General features: G+C 38.0%; 1 protein-coding gene across 2 annotated transcripts in view; it reads right to left on the bottom strand.

Moving 5' to 3' along the window:
• Nrxn1 (neurexin 1) overlaps positions 1–15,599 on the bottom strand; it is a 1,103,898-nt gene that overhangs the window by 579,569 nt on the left and 508,730 nt on the right. For both annotated transcript variants that reach the window (XM_032907818.1, XM_032907826.1), the window contains one exon: positions 4,396–4,779. In XM_032907818.1, the coding sequence (XP_032763709.1) occupies positions 4,396–4,779 (384 nt within the window). The remainder of the gene's footprint in view (positions 1–4,395; positions 4,780–15,599) is intronic.

Genomic DNA, 15,599 nt, shown 5'->3' with positions numbered 1-15,599 from the left:
TCTTCAGCAATTCGTGAGCTCTCCCGAGGTCACTTTGAGTAGACACCTCATCTCTTGCCTATTTGACATCTTCACTTAAGATGGAATTAGAATCTCGCTTTTAATCACCTTTCCCCAAATGATGACTTTCCAAGCATGCTCCTCCAATCGCCTCCATCTCGGGAAGTGACATTTACATCAGTGTCCAAGAACAACCTATGAGTTTCTGTCTTACATTCTCAGCCATGTGCAGCCTATGTTCACATTTGTAGACCTTCATGTTAGAAGTACGATCTGTATCATGGTTCATTGCTCTTTACCCTCATAGCTTGGCTATATCAGTCTCCATTCTCGTCTTAGCTACAGAGTTAAAATAGTAGGTGTATCTATGTGGTGTATCTGAGCCTGCTCTTCTTCTCTTCATGCAACAGTCAAGTTAAACCCTTACTGAGTGAGGCCTGTTCTGTTAGACTGTTCTTCGGGTCAAAACACATCTCTACTTTTCTATTACAAGTAGAATCTCTCTACCCTCAACGTTTACCATCCTTGTCTCTAGAAGTTTGTTCCATGTATTCCAAGTCTATGCATTATTGAAACATTTGCACTCACAAATGCCCATAAATGAAAACTTCTTAACTTCTACCTATTAATATTAGGTCCTTTCAGAAGTCTGGATTGTGGTGAACTATTTTTCTGGACAATATGGCTCCCCCCTCAGACTGAGCTACCATCCCTCTTGTTTTCAATGGTAACTTCTCATTTCTTTGGATGGTGTTACCTGCAACTGCTGTTTTGAAAATGCCATGGGGAAGCAGGTCAGTCACTCACCACTCAGGCACCATTGAGCAACTAAGCCAGACACAGCCGAGACCCCATAAGTGCTTCTTGAATTAGCAAAACTATCTACACTGAAAGCACCTGAAAGACCTTTTTGCAGAGTGGATGCAAAGCTTACATAAGCACTCCCCAGAGCAATAAAACATTTACTATGTCTACTACCAGACCAAGCAAGTTTTGTAATGTCTGACAAAAAAAAAAATCAGTCTAATTTGAAGGTGAAACTACAAAAGGGTTTTGCTTATCTTGTTGTAACAGTTGTTATTCAGAGATCTAATAGCTGAGAACATAAAATATAATCTAAAAATATATTATTTTATTTCTATCATCTAGCTTTCAACTTAAAGTTTCCCCATGGGACAATGTTGTAAAAGATAGAAGTCAGTGTTGATAACCAGACAGTAGCTGACTAAGAAAATAATTAAAGCCTGACTATAAGGTCTCTAAAGTGTTTCGGTATAACTTCTTTGATATTTAATATTTCCTTTTCTAACCTTTGGTTAATCATGCAAACCAACAAATAATTCAATAAAAGTAATAAATCCATTATATATTGCTTTGTTACTTTGCTATCATATAGAGAAAAGGAATAAACTATTATTAGTTTATTTGGCTTAATTAATATGCATAACTACTTTGTTATATAATATTTAAAATAACTTCACTTTTGTTTATAAATAGATCAGTTTGAACACTAAGTTAAGATCTCATCTTCTTAGAAATATACAATGAACAATTAGTCATGAATATATTATGAAGTATGATCCAGAGTAGGGGAAAAATCAAGCTCATTAGCCTTTATGATTCTCCAAAAAGCTTCAAGAATGGCACACTAGTAAAGTAGTAAAAGCCTAGTGCCCCCGATGTCATTTCAAACAGTCTCAATGTGAAGATAACTCGTTGATAAACAACAACTGAAAGCATAAACTACCCCTCATAATTAGAGTTGATGGTTAATTAGGTAAGAAATGGAAATTACACAAGGTTGGAGTCTAGAATTGCCAATATATGTGAGACATTCTGACATTTGAAGGTTACGCTATTCCGCAGCATCTTTTAACATTTGCAAAAATTGTTTTATCATTTGGAACATCAAAAAAGAGTCCTTTAGAAGGATAATTCCAAGACATGGCTTCCCAGCAGGGAAGGAAAACAGTTTCAACTTTGTCTTCTCTATCTCCTTCTCCCTTGTCATTAGATTTGATAAATTTGCTACTTTGCATTATTCCTAGTTGCAGCCTAAAGTGTACACACCTGTGCTGAGTTTTGCTGAAAGGCAGTCACATATTGTGATCAACGATTTAATTCAGACAGGGAGCCAAATTATATTGCTCTGACATCTGTCCCTCCATCTGTTAGAATTTTAACAAACAAGTATGAAGTAGACCTCTGGTTGCACCAATGCTCTCATTTCACATTATCTCTGAGAATAATTTTTATGTGATCTAACCTTCAAAACTCACTGCACTAAAAAGACACATAAAGAAACGCAACATCTAATATCTATGCAAGACACCATCTCTACATTAATCTTTCTTAAAGAATCAATATGTATAGAATAAAGCATTCTCCTCCTTGTAAGTCACAGACATTTTTCTGCTGTATTTTTCTTTGCTTTCACAATGTGGGACTCTGCATAACTGCAGTATCATCCTAGTATGTGGTGTGCATAGACTGAGACATGTTCTAATGATTTATTTTTAATGTTCAAACAGATACTTTATAACTGTCTTTTTATTTCATGAATTATCAGTCAAACTTCTTGATTAACAACCTATTTTGGCATGAATGTATCTGGAGAGAAGACAGAGTTAAATGTTTCTTCTGGGATTTGAAACTCGGAGGTCCAGGAATGATCTTGTGCTTGCTGAGCTAGGACACAGCTGAGAACTGGACAGAAGACACATTGTTCTGTGGTATTGAGCCTGGCAGTCATCTTTTATCACTCTTCTTCTCAGGAAAGGCACAGTCATGTGGGTAAAACATCAATCCAGAAGAGAAAAATCTTCTTGCAGTATGCTGTGTAGTCCAGATCAAGAGTAATATGATACCATTATTTTATTCTCAAGAAACAACTAACTTAGAGGCAAAGAGATCTGCAGAAATGTCCAGCTAACCATAAGTTAAAATTGTATGTTAATCCTCGGTGGTGTTTGCTATTACATTTTTATTTGAGATCTGTAAACTTCCCATCTCTACCTCTAATTACTGCAGTATATAAATATCCCCTTTCTCTCCCTCTGACTCAGAGAGCACCAGCATTTCTATTTTCATTTTGCCATATGTAGTAGCAGAATGTTGCCACAGGGTGGTACACCATGCATATTTAACTGGCTGCTTTTGTAATTCATTTGGCAGTGGAGTTACGCACTCTGTAGCTGCACTCAACGGAGAGGCATCAGGATAACCGGCATCCTTTTGAGTGATTAAAATTGAAACCAAATTTTAATTCACACACGTCTGCTAATCTTATATTGTGCCTAACTGTATTTTACTTTGTGAGCTATGTCATTTGTTCCTCTCTCTTGGCAGTTTTCCAAACCAAAATAAACAAACTAATTAGGAAGGAGAAAGCAAAGGAAACGTTATGAAGAGACTACTCCTCAAGCTAAAGGACGCAGGACTAGCTAGGCCCACAGGATTGCAGGAGTCCCATAAGGGGAATGACTTCGTTTACATGATGTGAAGCAATGCATTGATCTGTCTGACTTTTTCTGATAGAATAGTGACCACATTTTGGTACATAGATTAATGTACAATTATGTTATTTTGTTAATATTTATTAGTGTTGACAGTCATGCTGACAAGCCAATGTATTTCTTTAAGATTAAAAAAAAAGAAATCATCTTTTAATTTTGAGTTGTATAAATGCCTACCTTTATCTTTTAAACCTTTAGGCCAAATTAGAACTATTTAAAGATGAAGGAAACCAAGTGACTGCATGGTTTTATGAGAAGAACGTGGTACTGGTTAGGTTGAGCACCTAAGGGACAGATGCTGTTTGTACTATGAGGGGATGATGGAGCAACTCACTGATATTTTTTCATATTGATTTTTAGTTTCACTTTAGAAAATAAGTGACAATGAGTGTAGTGACAAAGCCATTTATCTAAAGTCATGGGTCGATGGAAGGACATGCTTTCCACCTTTTGTTCTGCAGCGAGCCGGGTCTTTATAGACTAGCTGGTGACATCATCCTCATCGTGTTTTCAACACTCATTCCTCTCCTTGCAAAGGGAAAGGGTGAGAAAAACAGGTACCTTTATATTTTTCTAAGGAGTCTGCCTATAAAGAAACTGCAGAGAAACAAAATCAGACATGTAAAGACGACCGTGATCAGTAGGGAGAAAGAGGCATCGGTTGTGAGTTAGACGTCGCAAGCACACTTTCAGCGCTGTGGATACACTTAACCAAGCCCTTTGAAAATTATTACAGGTGCCTCTGTCCCCCGTGTCCTGTCTTTGGATTCGGACTACGGGTTACTTCACTAGAAGTTGTTATGTTTCAGTTCAGGCTTGAGATAGAAATTTAGTAAACATGTCTTGCAGGGGACTAGTTGCTAGAATTTAGAAAGCCTACCTCTCTCACAGGACCTGCCGAGATAGCCTGTTCCAGAGCAATCACAGACGTATCTGTTCCAGCCATCCCTGCACATGCCATTGTTTTTGCAAGGATTGCTAAGGCATGGTTTTGCAGTCTCCCTTGAGCAGGATGGCTTCACTCCAGCAGTACTCTGAATTTCCGCCATCTGCCGGATATCTTTGCTTTGGCCATCAATGAATAGATCCCGGATGCAGCCTACATAGCCATAGTTGAGCAGAGCAGTCCACACCTCAGTGGGGAAGACCAGACCAGCCTTATTTTCTGGCAAGCCACCCAGATACAACTCATCATCGAGGTCCAGGATCTCACTCTCACCGGGAGCTGTGTAGGGAGTACGAAGTGTGTTGACAGAAATGGTACCTGTTAGAAAGACAAGAGAATACGAAGTTGTTTACATATACAATGTGATCTGGTTCTCTCCTTTTCCTTCTCTTCAGTAGAGTGTCTTAAGACCAGACATTTCTATTTTTATACTTTCTTTTATTATTTTTAAATTAAAATATAATTACATAATTTCCCCTATCCTCTTTCCTCCCTCAAAACCCAACCATATACTTCTCCTTGTTCTATTTCAAAATCATGGCTTTTTAAAAAAATTAACTATTGTTATGTACAGATATGCATAGTCATTTCTTATTCTTTCAATGTTTGATACTTCCAAGTAAAATGAAGTCATCTCTGGGATTATATAACTTTAGAAATAAACAAATTACAATTAATGTGGTCCTATTTGATTCTATAAAAGCAAAGTATATGCACAACTAATAGTGGTGCCAACTTTAAACAATTCAAATATAAATAAATCATACAATGAAGAAGTGGACATTTTCTAGAACAAAAAGCCAAGTGCTTGCTTTTAGAGTTACCATTCAACATATATACCTGTGAGACAAGGTCATTCATTCTTATCTTTAACTGATTTGATTACTCTGCCTGGATACAGTAGTTTGAAAAATTTCCAAAGTCCAAATGAAACTTTTTATGGTACATAAATATACAGATTCATTTCTATGTTTTGGGCTTCCTTATAGATCTGTACATTGTAGGTTGATGTCTCTATGCAGGTGAGAGCTGGCACATGTTAGGTCAAAGCCATGATTGAACAGAAAAAAAAAAGGCAGGGACAGAGTATTGTAAGGCAGGAGAGAAGGAAAAGGAAAAGGAGAATCAAAATGGAGATGGAGAAGGCTGATCCAGATCGGGGTGGTCTTGAACGGCCCTAGGCAGTTATGTATACTTTTTAAGGGATGGATTTCTATAGGTAAATTTATCTTATCTAGGTGGGCGGTTTATATCCTTATCAATTGGTTGTGAGTTTATTGTGTGGATGTATTGTGGATTGAGAATTTAACATATACATTTAATTGTTGGGTTGCAGTTTATTGAGTCTTGATTTTAACGGTTAGCTAGAACTAGAGAGTTCACAGCTAATAGACTCTGGGAGAGATACTAACCAGCGATAAGTTACAGTTAGCTCCATATGGCTTTACGGGTGCTGGACCAGTGGGGCAGATCGCCTGGATCTGAGAGTACTTGGGGGCACTATGGAGCTGCTGAGATAAAGATACCCCACAGTGCCATGTGACCCAAAAGGTGCTGGTGCTAGAGTGGCTTAAAAGGTTCCATCACCTTTAATATTTACTGCAACATACATATAATAGAAGTCTGCCCTGTGTGTTTAAGAAAACACACCAGAGTCTGAATTATAACCATCACCACAGGAATGTTCAGTAAAAGATTCAAGAAACATTCAAGAAAAATCACCTGCTTCTTTTTAAACCAAATCTTATCAAAATCAATAGTTTCCTTTTCCTCACTTCAAGCTAAAAAAAAGTCTATTGATTTATAATTATACAGGATTCCAAAGCTCAAGTATTAAATGAAGTTATTCATTCATATGTAAATATTTGAGAATTATAGAAAAAATATGGAATCCTTAAAAATGACTGAAAGCACATTTCTGATAAAAACTTAAATATGTACTGTCAGACCATAAAATTCCTATGAGTGATTTATCACCAGAAAGGATTTTTATCTCTGTGATGCAAATCATATTCACAAAACACCACAGAAGGAACCATTACTCATAAATTTGTCGTTTGGGTTTAAATTATGAGAGGAGGGAGAGAGAGAGAGAGAGAGAGAGAGAGAGAGAGAGAGAGAGAGAGAGAGAGCTAATAGCAGTGTACTTCTTTGGTGCTATCAAAGCTCAGGAAGGGAATGAAAGTATAACCATAAGCACATTTGCTTCTAAAGGAACCCAAAGTCCAGGGCTTTCCCCAAGGGAAAACACACACCTAACTAAGAATAGGAGGCTGATGGTCCCCACTCTGTGCCCAGGAATTTTTTAAATCCTGGCATTGAGGACCATGTCAAGCTGAGCTTCATAAAGTGATTGTCTTTCTGAGGGAGAAGGGCATGAGAGCCACTGAAAGAAACTTCCCATGTGTTCAAGTCATTATGGGGACATTTACTTCTTTAGACTTTCACAGAAAGTAGTGGGAAAGCTCCCAGGGGAGAAGCATAGGCATTGCTATTTCGGTCTTGCCAGGAAAGGTAGGGATTTTCGATGAAGGCTGTTTAAAAAGAGAAAAAGACAAAGTGCTAATTTATATTCTTCTCCTTTGTGGCAATGTTTAGAAGAAAATTCCCATTTAGAAGCACATCAGATCTATAAAAAATATTTTTAAAATATAATAAAAGTAATTTTAAAAAATGAAATGCATAATACTGAGGTGAGTGGACTCATACCTAACATAATGATCACTACATTCATTTTAAAAAAGAATTGTTTTGTAACTGCTATTGTCAAAAATATCTAAGCAGCAAGTGCATGGAAGGCATCTACACTCTGTAGCAGTAAATGTGAGTTATAAGCTGAAGAAAGTATATCTTGAGATCAAGGCAGAAAGGAAGACATAGAGAGCAATGGGTAGAGGAAGGACAACTGCAGGAAGCCTTCCTGGAAACAGGATTAGATAAAAATATGTTCGTGCAACTGAGAGGAACCTATCTGACAAATACAACTTAGAAAGCCAACAATGAAACACTAGGAGGACAATGGGGATATTTTTTTCTTTAAAGAGCTTTTGCCCAAATTCCCATTTTATTTATAGAACGAGCTTAATTCAGCTCAGGAAGATTAAAAAGAAATTGGCAAAACTAAATTGCTTTTAATCAGACTGTTACAGTTCAAAAATAAGAATTCCCAGACATTCCTCAAACACAGGAATTCACTAGCAATGTTATGCTCATTAGGTCTGGAATGTGCAGTGTGTGTGTGTGTGTGTGTTTGTGTGTGTGTGTGTGTGTGTGTGAGAGAGAGAGAGAGAGAGAGAGAGACAGAAACAGAGACAGAGACACAGACACAGAGAAAGACAGAGACAGAGAGACATAGAACGAGAGATAGCAACGGAGAAAAAGAATGACAAAGACAATGAATCAATATGTATTTGTTTATGTGTGCATGTGTGTTATGGATGTAGTGTGTGTGTGTGTGTGCGTGTGTGTGTGTGTGCGTGTGTGTGTGTGTGTTGTGTATGTTAATGTGTATACAGATTTCTGTGACTGTGCATGTATATGAAGGCCAGAGTAGGACACTAGGGTACTCCTCTATAATGTTCCATATTATTCCTGTGCATTATGCATGGTCTCTCACTGAATTTGGAGCTTGCTATTTTCAGTTTGGCTTGGTAGCCAGAAAGCTTCTGCCTCAGACTCACCCACACCCCTGGGGTAAAGGAGTATAAGGGACCACATCAATCTCATTATATTAGTATTGATGGAATCTCACAGTCATTTTGAGTTGCTTTGTCTCATGACTAAAGATGTTGAATATGTCTTTATGTGCTTCTAGGCCATTCGAGACTCCTCTGTTGAGAATCCTCTGTTTAGATCCATAACCCACTTTTCGATTTGATTATTTGCTGGTATTTCTTGAGTTCTTTTTGTATTTTGGACATTAGATCTCTGTGGGATACAGGGTTGGGGCAGATTTCTTTCCCACTGGACACTTGCTCAACTACATTCATAGCATCTTTATTCATAGCAGCCAGAAACTGCAGGCAACCCAGTTCTTCCTCAACCAAGGAACAGATAAAAATGTGAGCCATTTATTGCACGGGATTCTCCTTGGCTATCAAAACAAGACATCACGAAATTTACAGGCAAACGGATTGAAGTTGAGAATACCATCCTGAGTGACGTAACCCAGACCCAGAAACACACGCACAGAATGTACTCACTTATAAGAGGATATTAGTTATAAAGTGCACAATAATCATGATACAGTTCATAGACGCAAAGAAACTAAGTAATAAAGGGGGGCACAAGGGAGGGTGCTTGAATCTCATTCAGAAGGAGATAACTGGGTGGTAGGGATGTCAAAAGGGAAACGTGGTGGAGCTCAGTTATGGGAGAAGTGGGGTGGGAGTAGGCTGGGGGAGAGAAAGGAAATTTGTGGGAGGGGCATTTCTGAGAAAAGCAAGAGACCTGGGTTGAGGGGAGCTCCAGCAGTCTGTGGGATTGATCCTAGCTGAGGGTAGTGAGACTTAAATGGCCACTTCATGTAGCCACGCAGGACTTCCAGTGGAGAGGGAGACATCAACTAACTCACAGAACCTTCAACTCAAAATTTGTCCTTCATATAAGATGTACAGGTATGAGGGTGGAGCAGTGATTGAGGGAATAGCCAGTTAATAACAGGCCCAACGTGAGACCCACCCCATGGAGAGAGTTAATCTCTGATATTATTAATGATACTCAGCTGTACTTGCAGACAAAGGCCTAACATAATTGTCCTGTGAGAGGATTCATCCAGCAGCTGATGGAAACAGATTCAGAGACCTGAAGTGAAGCAAAACTTCAGCTGAAGCTCAGGTAGTCTTAAGGAATTGAGGATAGGATTGAAGGAGCCAAAGATTCAAGGACATCATGAGAAGACCTAGGCAGTCAACTAACCTGGGCCCATGGAGGCACACAGAGGCTGAACCACCAACCAAAACCCGGCAGGGGCTAATCCTAGAGCCCCTACACATTGGCAGCAGATACATAGCTTTGGTTTTCATGTGGGTCCCCTAACATGAAGTGGGGGCCGTCTCTGACTCTGTTGCCTGCCATTGGTTCCCCTTCCCCTACCTAGACTGCCTGCTGGGCTTCAGAGGGAGAGGATGCACTTAACTCTCTGTGACTCAATGCCCCAGGGTAGGTAAGCAAGGGGCCTTCTATTTTTGAAGAAAAAGAAAAGGGTAATGGGGATAAATTTGTGAAAGTGGGACTTGGGGGTAGTAGGGAGAGAGGGCTGTGGTCAGAATGTAAAGTGAATAAATAATCAATGAAAATATAGACAAAAGAATAAAAAAACAAAGCCTCCGTCTTCATGCTTACACATCAAATGCTCTTAACTTGTAAGCGCCCCCCGCCCTGGCCTCCCATGTCTGTACTCTGAGAGACAAAGCTTGTGTGTGCTGAGTATTTCACATAATCACAGATGCCTGACATAACAGTGGAAATGAAGAAACTAAGTCTCTCAGTTGGCTGTTCCTTACAGGGTTTGACAGCCTGCTTTGAACAAAGTGTTACATCCAGTTATGTTCTCTTGGGTGGTAGTTGACATGTCTGGGGTAAGATGCTCCTCACAACTTCTCGCAACTACTCTCTCGCTACAGTAGTTTTCAAAAATGATTTTATTTAAATATTAGAATGTGTCGTACACAACGCATTTTGATGATATTCAGCCCCCACTTCTCTAGTGCCTCTCACTCAGTCTCTGTTGTCTCCCTTTTATGCTCACATTTATAACTTCAGTAAGTGTTCAGTAAGTGTTGCCCATATGTGTGCAGGGGTAGGGACATCCACAGGGACATCCTACCAACCTACCAGATTATATCCTACTCTTTCTCCTTCCATAGCCATCAATGGCTCCTCCACAGAAGGTGGGCCTTAAGTCCTCATCTACATAAAGTAGGTTTGTGCTGATAGCAATTCAAAGTAAAATCATAGTTGTCATGTAAATCTGTGGGTGCATATGTGCTGACATGCATGGGTACATCCATGTGAGCACACATACCTACACACACGTACAAACATGCACACATACACATGGCAGAAAAATCAAGTGAAATATTGAATTTTATTTCCTCTAGTTTTCTGCATTATATTCATTTGTTAAAACAGACTCTGGTTTATCAAATGTGTGTTAGAGCCAACAAGTTGGAAAGAGCTCAGAAAACACTAACAGTCATCAATTATGTTTCTTCACATTCCTTATTTTCCTTCGAATGTTAATCTTTGTGTTCCCAGGGAATGAGCAATAAAATATAAGACAAAAAGTGAAAGGGAAACAATTCTATCTCTATTCAAACACAATCTAACAGATTTAGAATGTTGATTTGATGAAACTCAAATCTAAAAAGAGATGACAGACAAATATGTGTATGAGACATTCACTGAATATCCTTTCTAAATGAAGTACAACCAAAATGGAAATCAGTCTTTTCTATTCATGGTCAATCCATTTGTCCTTATATCTTAGGAGTATCTCTGAATAGACTGTAAGGAGAGAAAGCATAGATGTTGAGCTGAAAAGAATGATTAGTATATTTTGAATTATTTTGAAGAATTGAAATTATAAATTAAAAAGACATTCCATTGCTGTGGCAAAAGTCAAGTAGATGTTTGCCTTTCACCTTATACGTGTGCAATGGTCCCTGACTAGACATATATGTGACTTCAGTTGTGAAGTTCCTTAATGATTTCACTACAGATATTGCTCAAGAGACAGACTGAGTTGAGCAGCAGAGCCATCAGAGAATTCAATGAGTTCAAGCCACTTCAGCAGGTGCAAAAGAGCACAGGGAGATTTAAACATAATGGTTCTAGTGTGGTATACATTCCATAATACCCCTTTGCAGCAATTTCAGTAAATTAATGCTTTATAAAAATACTATCATATTTCTGTAATTAAAAATTGTGGGAGGTAGTCATGTATAAGAACTTATTTTGACAAGTGTTCACCATTCAGTACATAAGAATCCAAAATGCTCAGCACTTACAGGAGTACAACTACAGCACAATACTGGGACACATGTGTATTATATGACTTTAATGTGCAAACTGCATTTATAACATTAGCTTTTAAAGTTGATGTTTTAACAGCATAGGAAAGGAGACTAAAAATCAGCTAGTAAATAAGGTATGAGAATATTCCAAAGCTTAAGAAGAAATTCAATTTTCATGTAACTTGCACATAAATTTTTAAAAATCTGCAGAAAATATCTCTGTTACAAAGTTGGAATCAGCTTTGTAATTTGGTTTGGTGTTCATAATTTTCTACTGGCTTTTTATCCCATTTATATTTTTCCTTGGCTATTGTAGTTCTATAATTAGCTTTTATGGTGAATAGAAACAAGGAGGGAAGATGAGATTTTAAGCAAGCTAATGTGGTCTCAATTTAAATTCCTATGGATGTTTAAATTGATAGAATGAAGGTTTAGTAAATAACATACTGTGATAGAAAATGCTTTTTTTCTGGTGGGAGAAAACTAATATTCAAGGTCCAGCACTTTAGACGGCAATTTTAGTCAAATAGCTTGATCCGTGGACCTCCCTATAGGTTTTATGCAAACAAAGTGGATAGACAAATGACTACATCACACAATCTAAGTTAAATGTCAGTCCTACCTTTCTGTAATTCAGCACACAAAAGTGTTGGATTCTTGAATTTTGCTGAATTTCTACTCTAGTAATAAACTCAAACTTAGTGAAAGTATATATTAAAATCAGAGAAGCAAAATAGATCAATAGTACAGCAGGATGTAAAAACTAAATGCATAATTCTCCTAAAACTATAAGAACAAACATGTGACAGAATGCTAAAATATTACCCACAGTTCTTTGGGGTTAGGAGGATTGAGGCTGCTGAGGGCAGCTGTTATGGCTGTGATTTTTCTGTACAATTTAGTGTGTTTAATCAATGCCTCCTATAGGACTTAGATAAAGAAATGAAAATATGGTTAGAAAATACAAAAATACCATGCCTCATACTGAGGAGAGTAAGAGGTTCCCCACTCACAGATGAGAACAGCAGTTGAGATGCTGGCTAATAGAACCAGCTTTAAGTTACTACTGAATTTGGTGGCCATGTCAGCTCTCAGCTTAGGAGAGAGGCTGTTCATGGCAAACTTTAGTAGTTCTCACTGTGGATGCTGACCGAAAACCTGAACAGTGACAGTGAAGCAACACTTCAGTGGCTGTGATATTACTCGACTCCTGCTGAGAGCTTTCTGACACTGGACATGCTCATTTCAAGTTAACCCATAGTTGAATAAGGTTGGTAAGAATGTCTTCTTATTTGCTTACTAGCATGTCCATAACACACAGCATGTTTCATTACATGCCTGCATACGATGGTAAAAATGGCCTCGCCATTCCACTGTATATCAATCATGAGTTGTCACACACTTCCCTCGCCAACTCATTCCATCTCAACAGTGTCCTACAGTGAACCAAATAAGGAAAGTTTATCAAGTAAGAAAATGTCTATTTACAGTAGCCTAGGGTGGTGTAACATCTTCGTCTAACTAAAATGTGCATCCTCCATCTTCACAGTGAGAATACTCACTCAAGTGCTTCGGGACCCAGTCATCCTGCTACTGCGGATGTTTGCTCCTGTGTTTGGACATGTGGATATAAATGAGGTCCTGAGGACCCAGGGTTCTAGGCAACTGAGTTGTGAGGCCTCCTTTCCAAATGTAAGCCATATACTCCCCAGAAAATAAAGACTAGCATTCAGACATTTTGAATAAAAAAGACCTTATAAATCTTTTAAAAAGAAGGCTGAATCTTCTGCTTATTGTGCAATAACGATATACATATACATGTACATAGGTACACGTTTAAAACAATTAAAGATTTCCAGAACAAAACTGCTATAAATATAGAGAAAATGTAAATAAATTTGTATCTTTATATCTTAGAGTAGTAAGTAAATATAAAAAATAAATTTAATAAAATTTGATATAGAAACTCAGTGCCAAGTTGATTCTATTTGACTAAATAATTGGTAAATTATTGATAATGTATTTCAGTCTTCCTGCTGGTGGGTAGTATTTTATAAACAGAACTATACAATATAGGACATTAATACAATATACAAAAAAATTATCTCACTGTGCTCAACAAGCTAGTAAACAGAGACAGGAAAAACCTTTACAGTTGGAGGGCAAGTTCACTTCAAGACCTAAACAATCTAACGGCTGTGCAAGAGGGACTATCTAAGAGTGGCAATTTATAAGTGGTATACACATAAATCAGTGCCAGTAATAGATAGCTAGCAAGTGCTGTTCACATTGAAGTGTGATTACTACAAACCCCTAATTATGTGCTCTGGAGAGAGCCTGCCTTTCCCACTATAATTTCTAGTTCTTAAACTAGAACTCTATGACTTCAATTCAAATCTCCAAGGTTTCTTAGCTGTTAAATGTAGGCTTACCCATGAATAACTGCTGATATCGTCTGTTGTGCCCTGCTGTACACAGGCAGAACTTGGCAAGAATAATGAGCTTCCTCTTTATTTCAACGTGTAATGATAGTTTGCAAGAAGAGAAGAGTAAATGACTGGCAACCCACTATAAAAATTTTTGAGAGGGTATCCTTGACTGAGCCAAAGAGTTTAACCGATTTTAAACAATATTCTTGCCCTAAGAAAACAGTCATTAACCTTATCCTAATTATAGGACACTTCATACATCAGCTAAACACCTGGAGGCTGCTTGTTTTCACAGTTGGTACCAGCAGAGATACAGCAGGGAAGTTGAGAAAGAAAGGAGTGATAGGAAAGATATATTCAAATGATGTCTGAAAAGTTGACAAGGATATGAATTTTTGTAGTATACTTATTAACTCAGTAGTGAAGGGCTTTTATCCTAGCAGATAAGATATGCACATAAGATAGCTGCTTTTCTAAGACACAAACTGCTCACTCAGAGGCACTAAATCAAGCCTGCAGTTTGCATGGCTTGTCCCTTGTCAGTCAATGGCAGGGTTTGATACAGTCATCTGTAGATCACTCAGCTACTTCAGCTTCTCAGTCAGTGGTTATGAACCCCATAGGCAACAAAAGGACGCTCGGTTGTCTATAGAAACTGCTGTGGTCAAGGCATACAAAAAATGGGACAATTAAAGTGTGTGGTAATGGAAGGCACTTCATAGGTTGGTAAAAACTCAGAATGAAGGTTTTGCCTTAATGAGCGGAGTTTGCCACACGTAAATGGTTCTGCTTCGGCAATCGTGTGAGTTCCCAGTGTAGGTCACAGGATGAACTTCACCTTCTGGCTGTAAATGTTCCACCTGCATCCTGTCTACCAGGTTGTAGCACACATTGTGATTGTTTTTAGTAAATTATTTTATCTCATATCTTAAAGATGCGTCCATAACCTGTCATGAAAGTCTATAAAAGTATGCAAATGAAAGCAGTATTTTTAAACCCTTAAGGGCTCACGTACCCCTTTTAGTGAACAGAGGACACAAACAGAGATGGACAACTAGGAAGACTGGTGGCCTGGTGATTATCTTCCTTGTCACTGACAGCTGCCTGGCCCAGTACTCAGTACTCAAGGAGAGGATAACTTCCTACTTAGCTAATTTCCTCTTAACTATGTTTGCTTTGCAATATGGAGATCTTATGAACAAGCAGAACTCGAAGTCCTGTCCTCATCAAAGCTTCTTATTCCTGTAACAGGCAGGCAAAGTTATCTAACAATGATTGACCTTTCTGTTTGAATTATTTCAAATGTCGGAGTTTGCAAGTCCTCACCGTCTTCTTGGAAGGGCAGTGTCTGTTATTCATTATTGTATAAGAGGCTATCAAGAAAGCAATTAAATAAAAGTATAAATTTAAAGAAGTTTCATTCACAAAGAAAATTGGTACTCTTCTTCAAATGTAAAAAGGTATGTTCTTAGGAGTGTATGGACAATATGCTACTCTGTGTTTTATTGTGTGTGGTGAGGAGACAGACTGAAGGACAGATACAGAGAGAAGGGGAGTCATACAGACAGAAATTATAACTATGATGCCCAATAAATAAGGGAATATGAATATTGAAAAAATTTAAAAAGACTTAATCTTAGATGAGTTTCCTTTATTAACTTTTGGAAAATCCAAATTTCAGTTATGTTCATTC

The sequence above is a fragment of the Rattus rattus genome, chromosome 7 (genome assembly GCF_011064425.1).
Source record: "Rattus rattus isolate New Zealand chromosome 7, Rrattus_CSIRO_v1, whole genome shotgun sequence".
Taxonomy (NCBI): Eukaryota; Metazoa; Chordata; class Mammalia; order Rodentia; family Muridae; genus Rattus; species Rattus rattus.
This window is presented reverse-complemented; position numbering and strand designations above follow the sequence as displayed.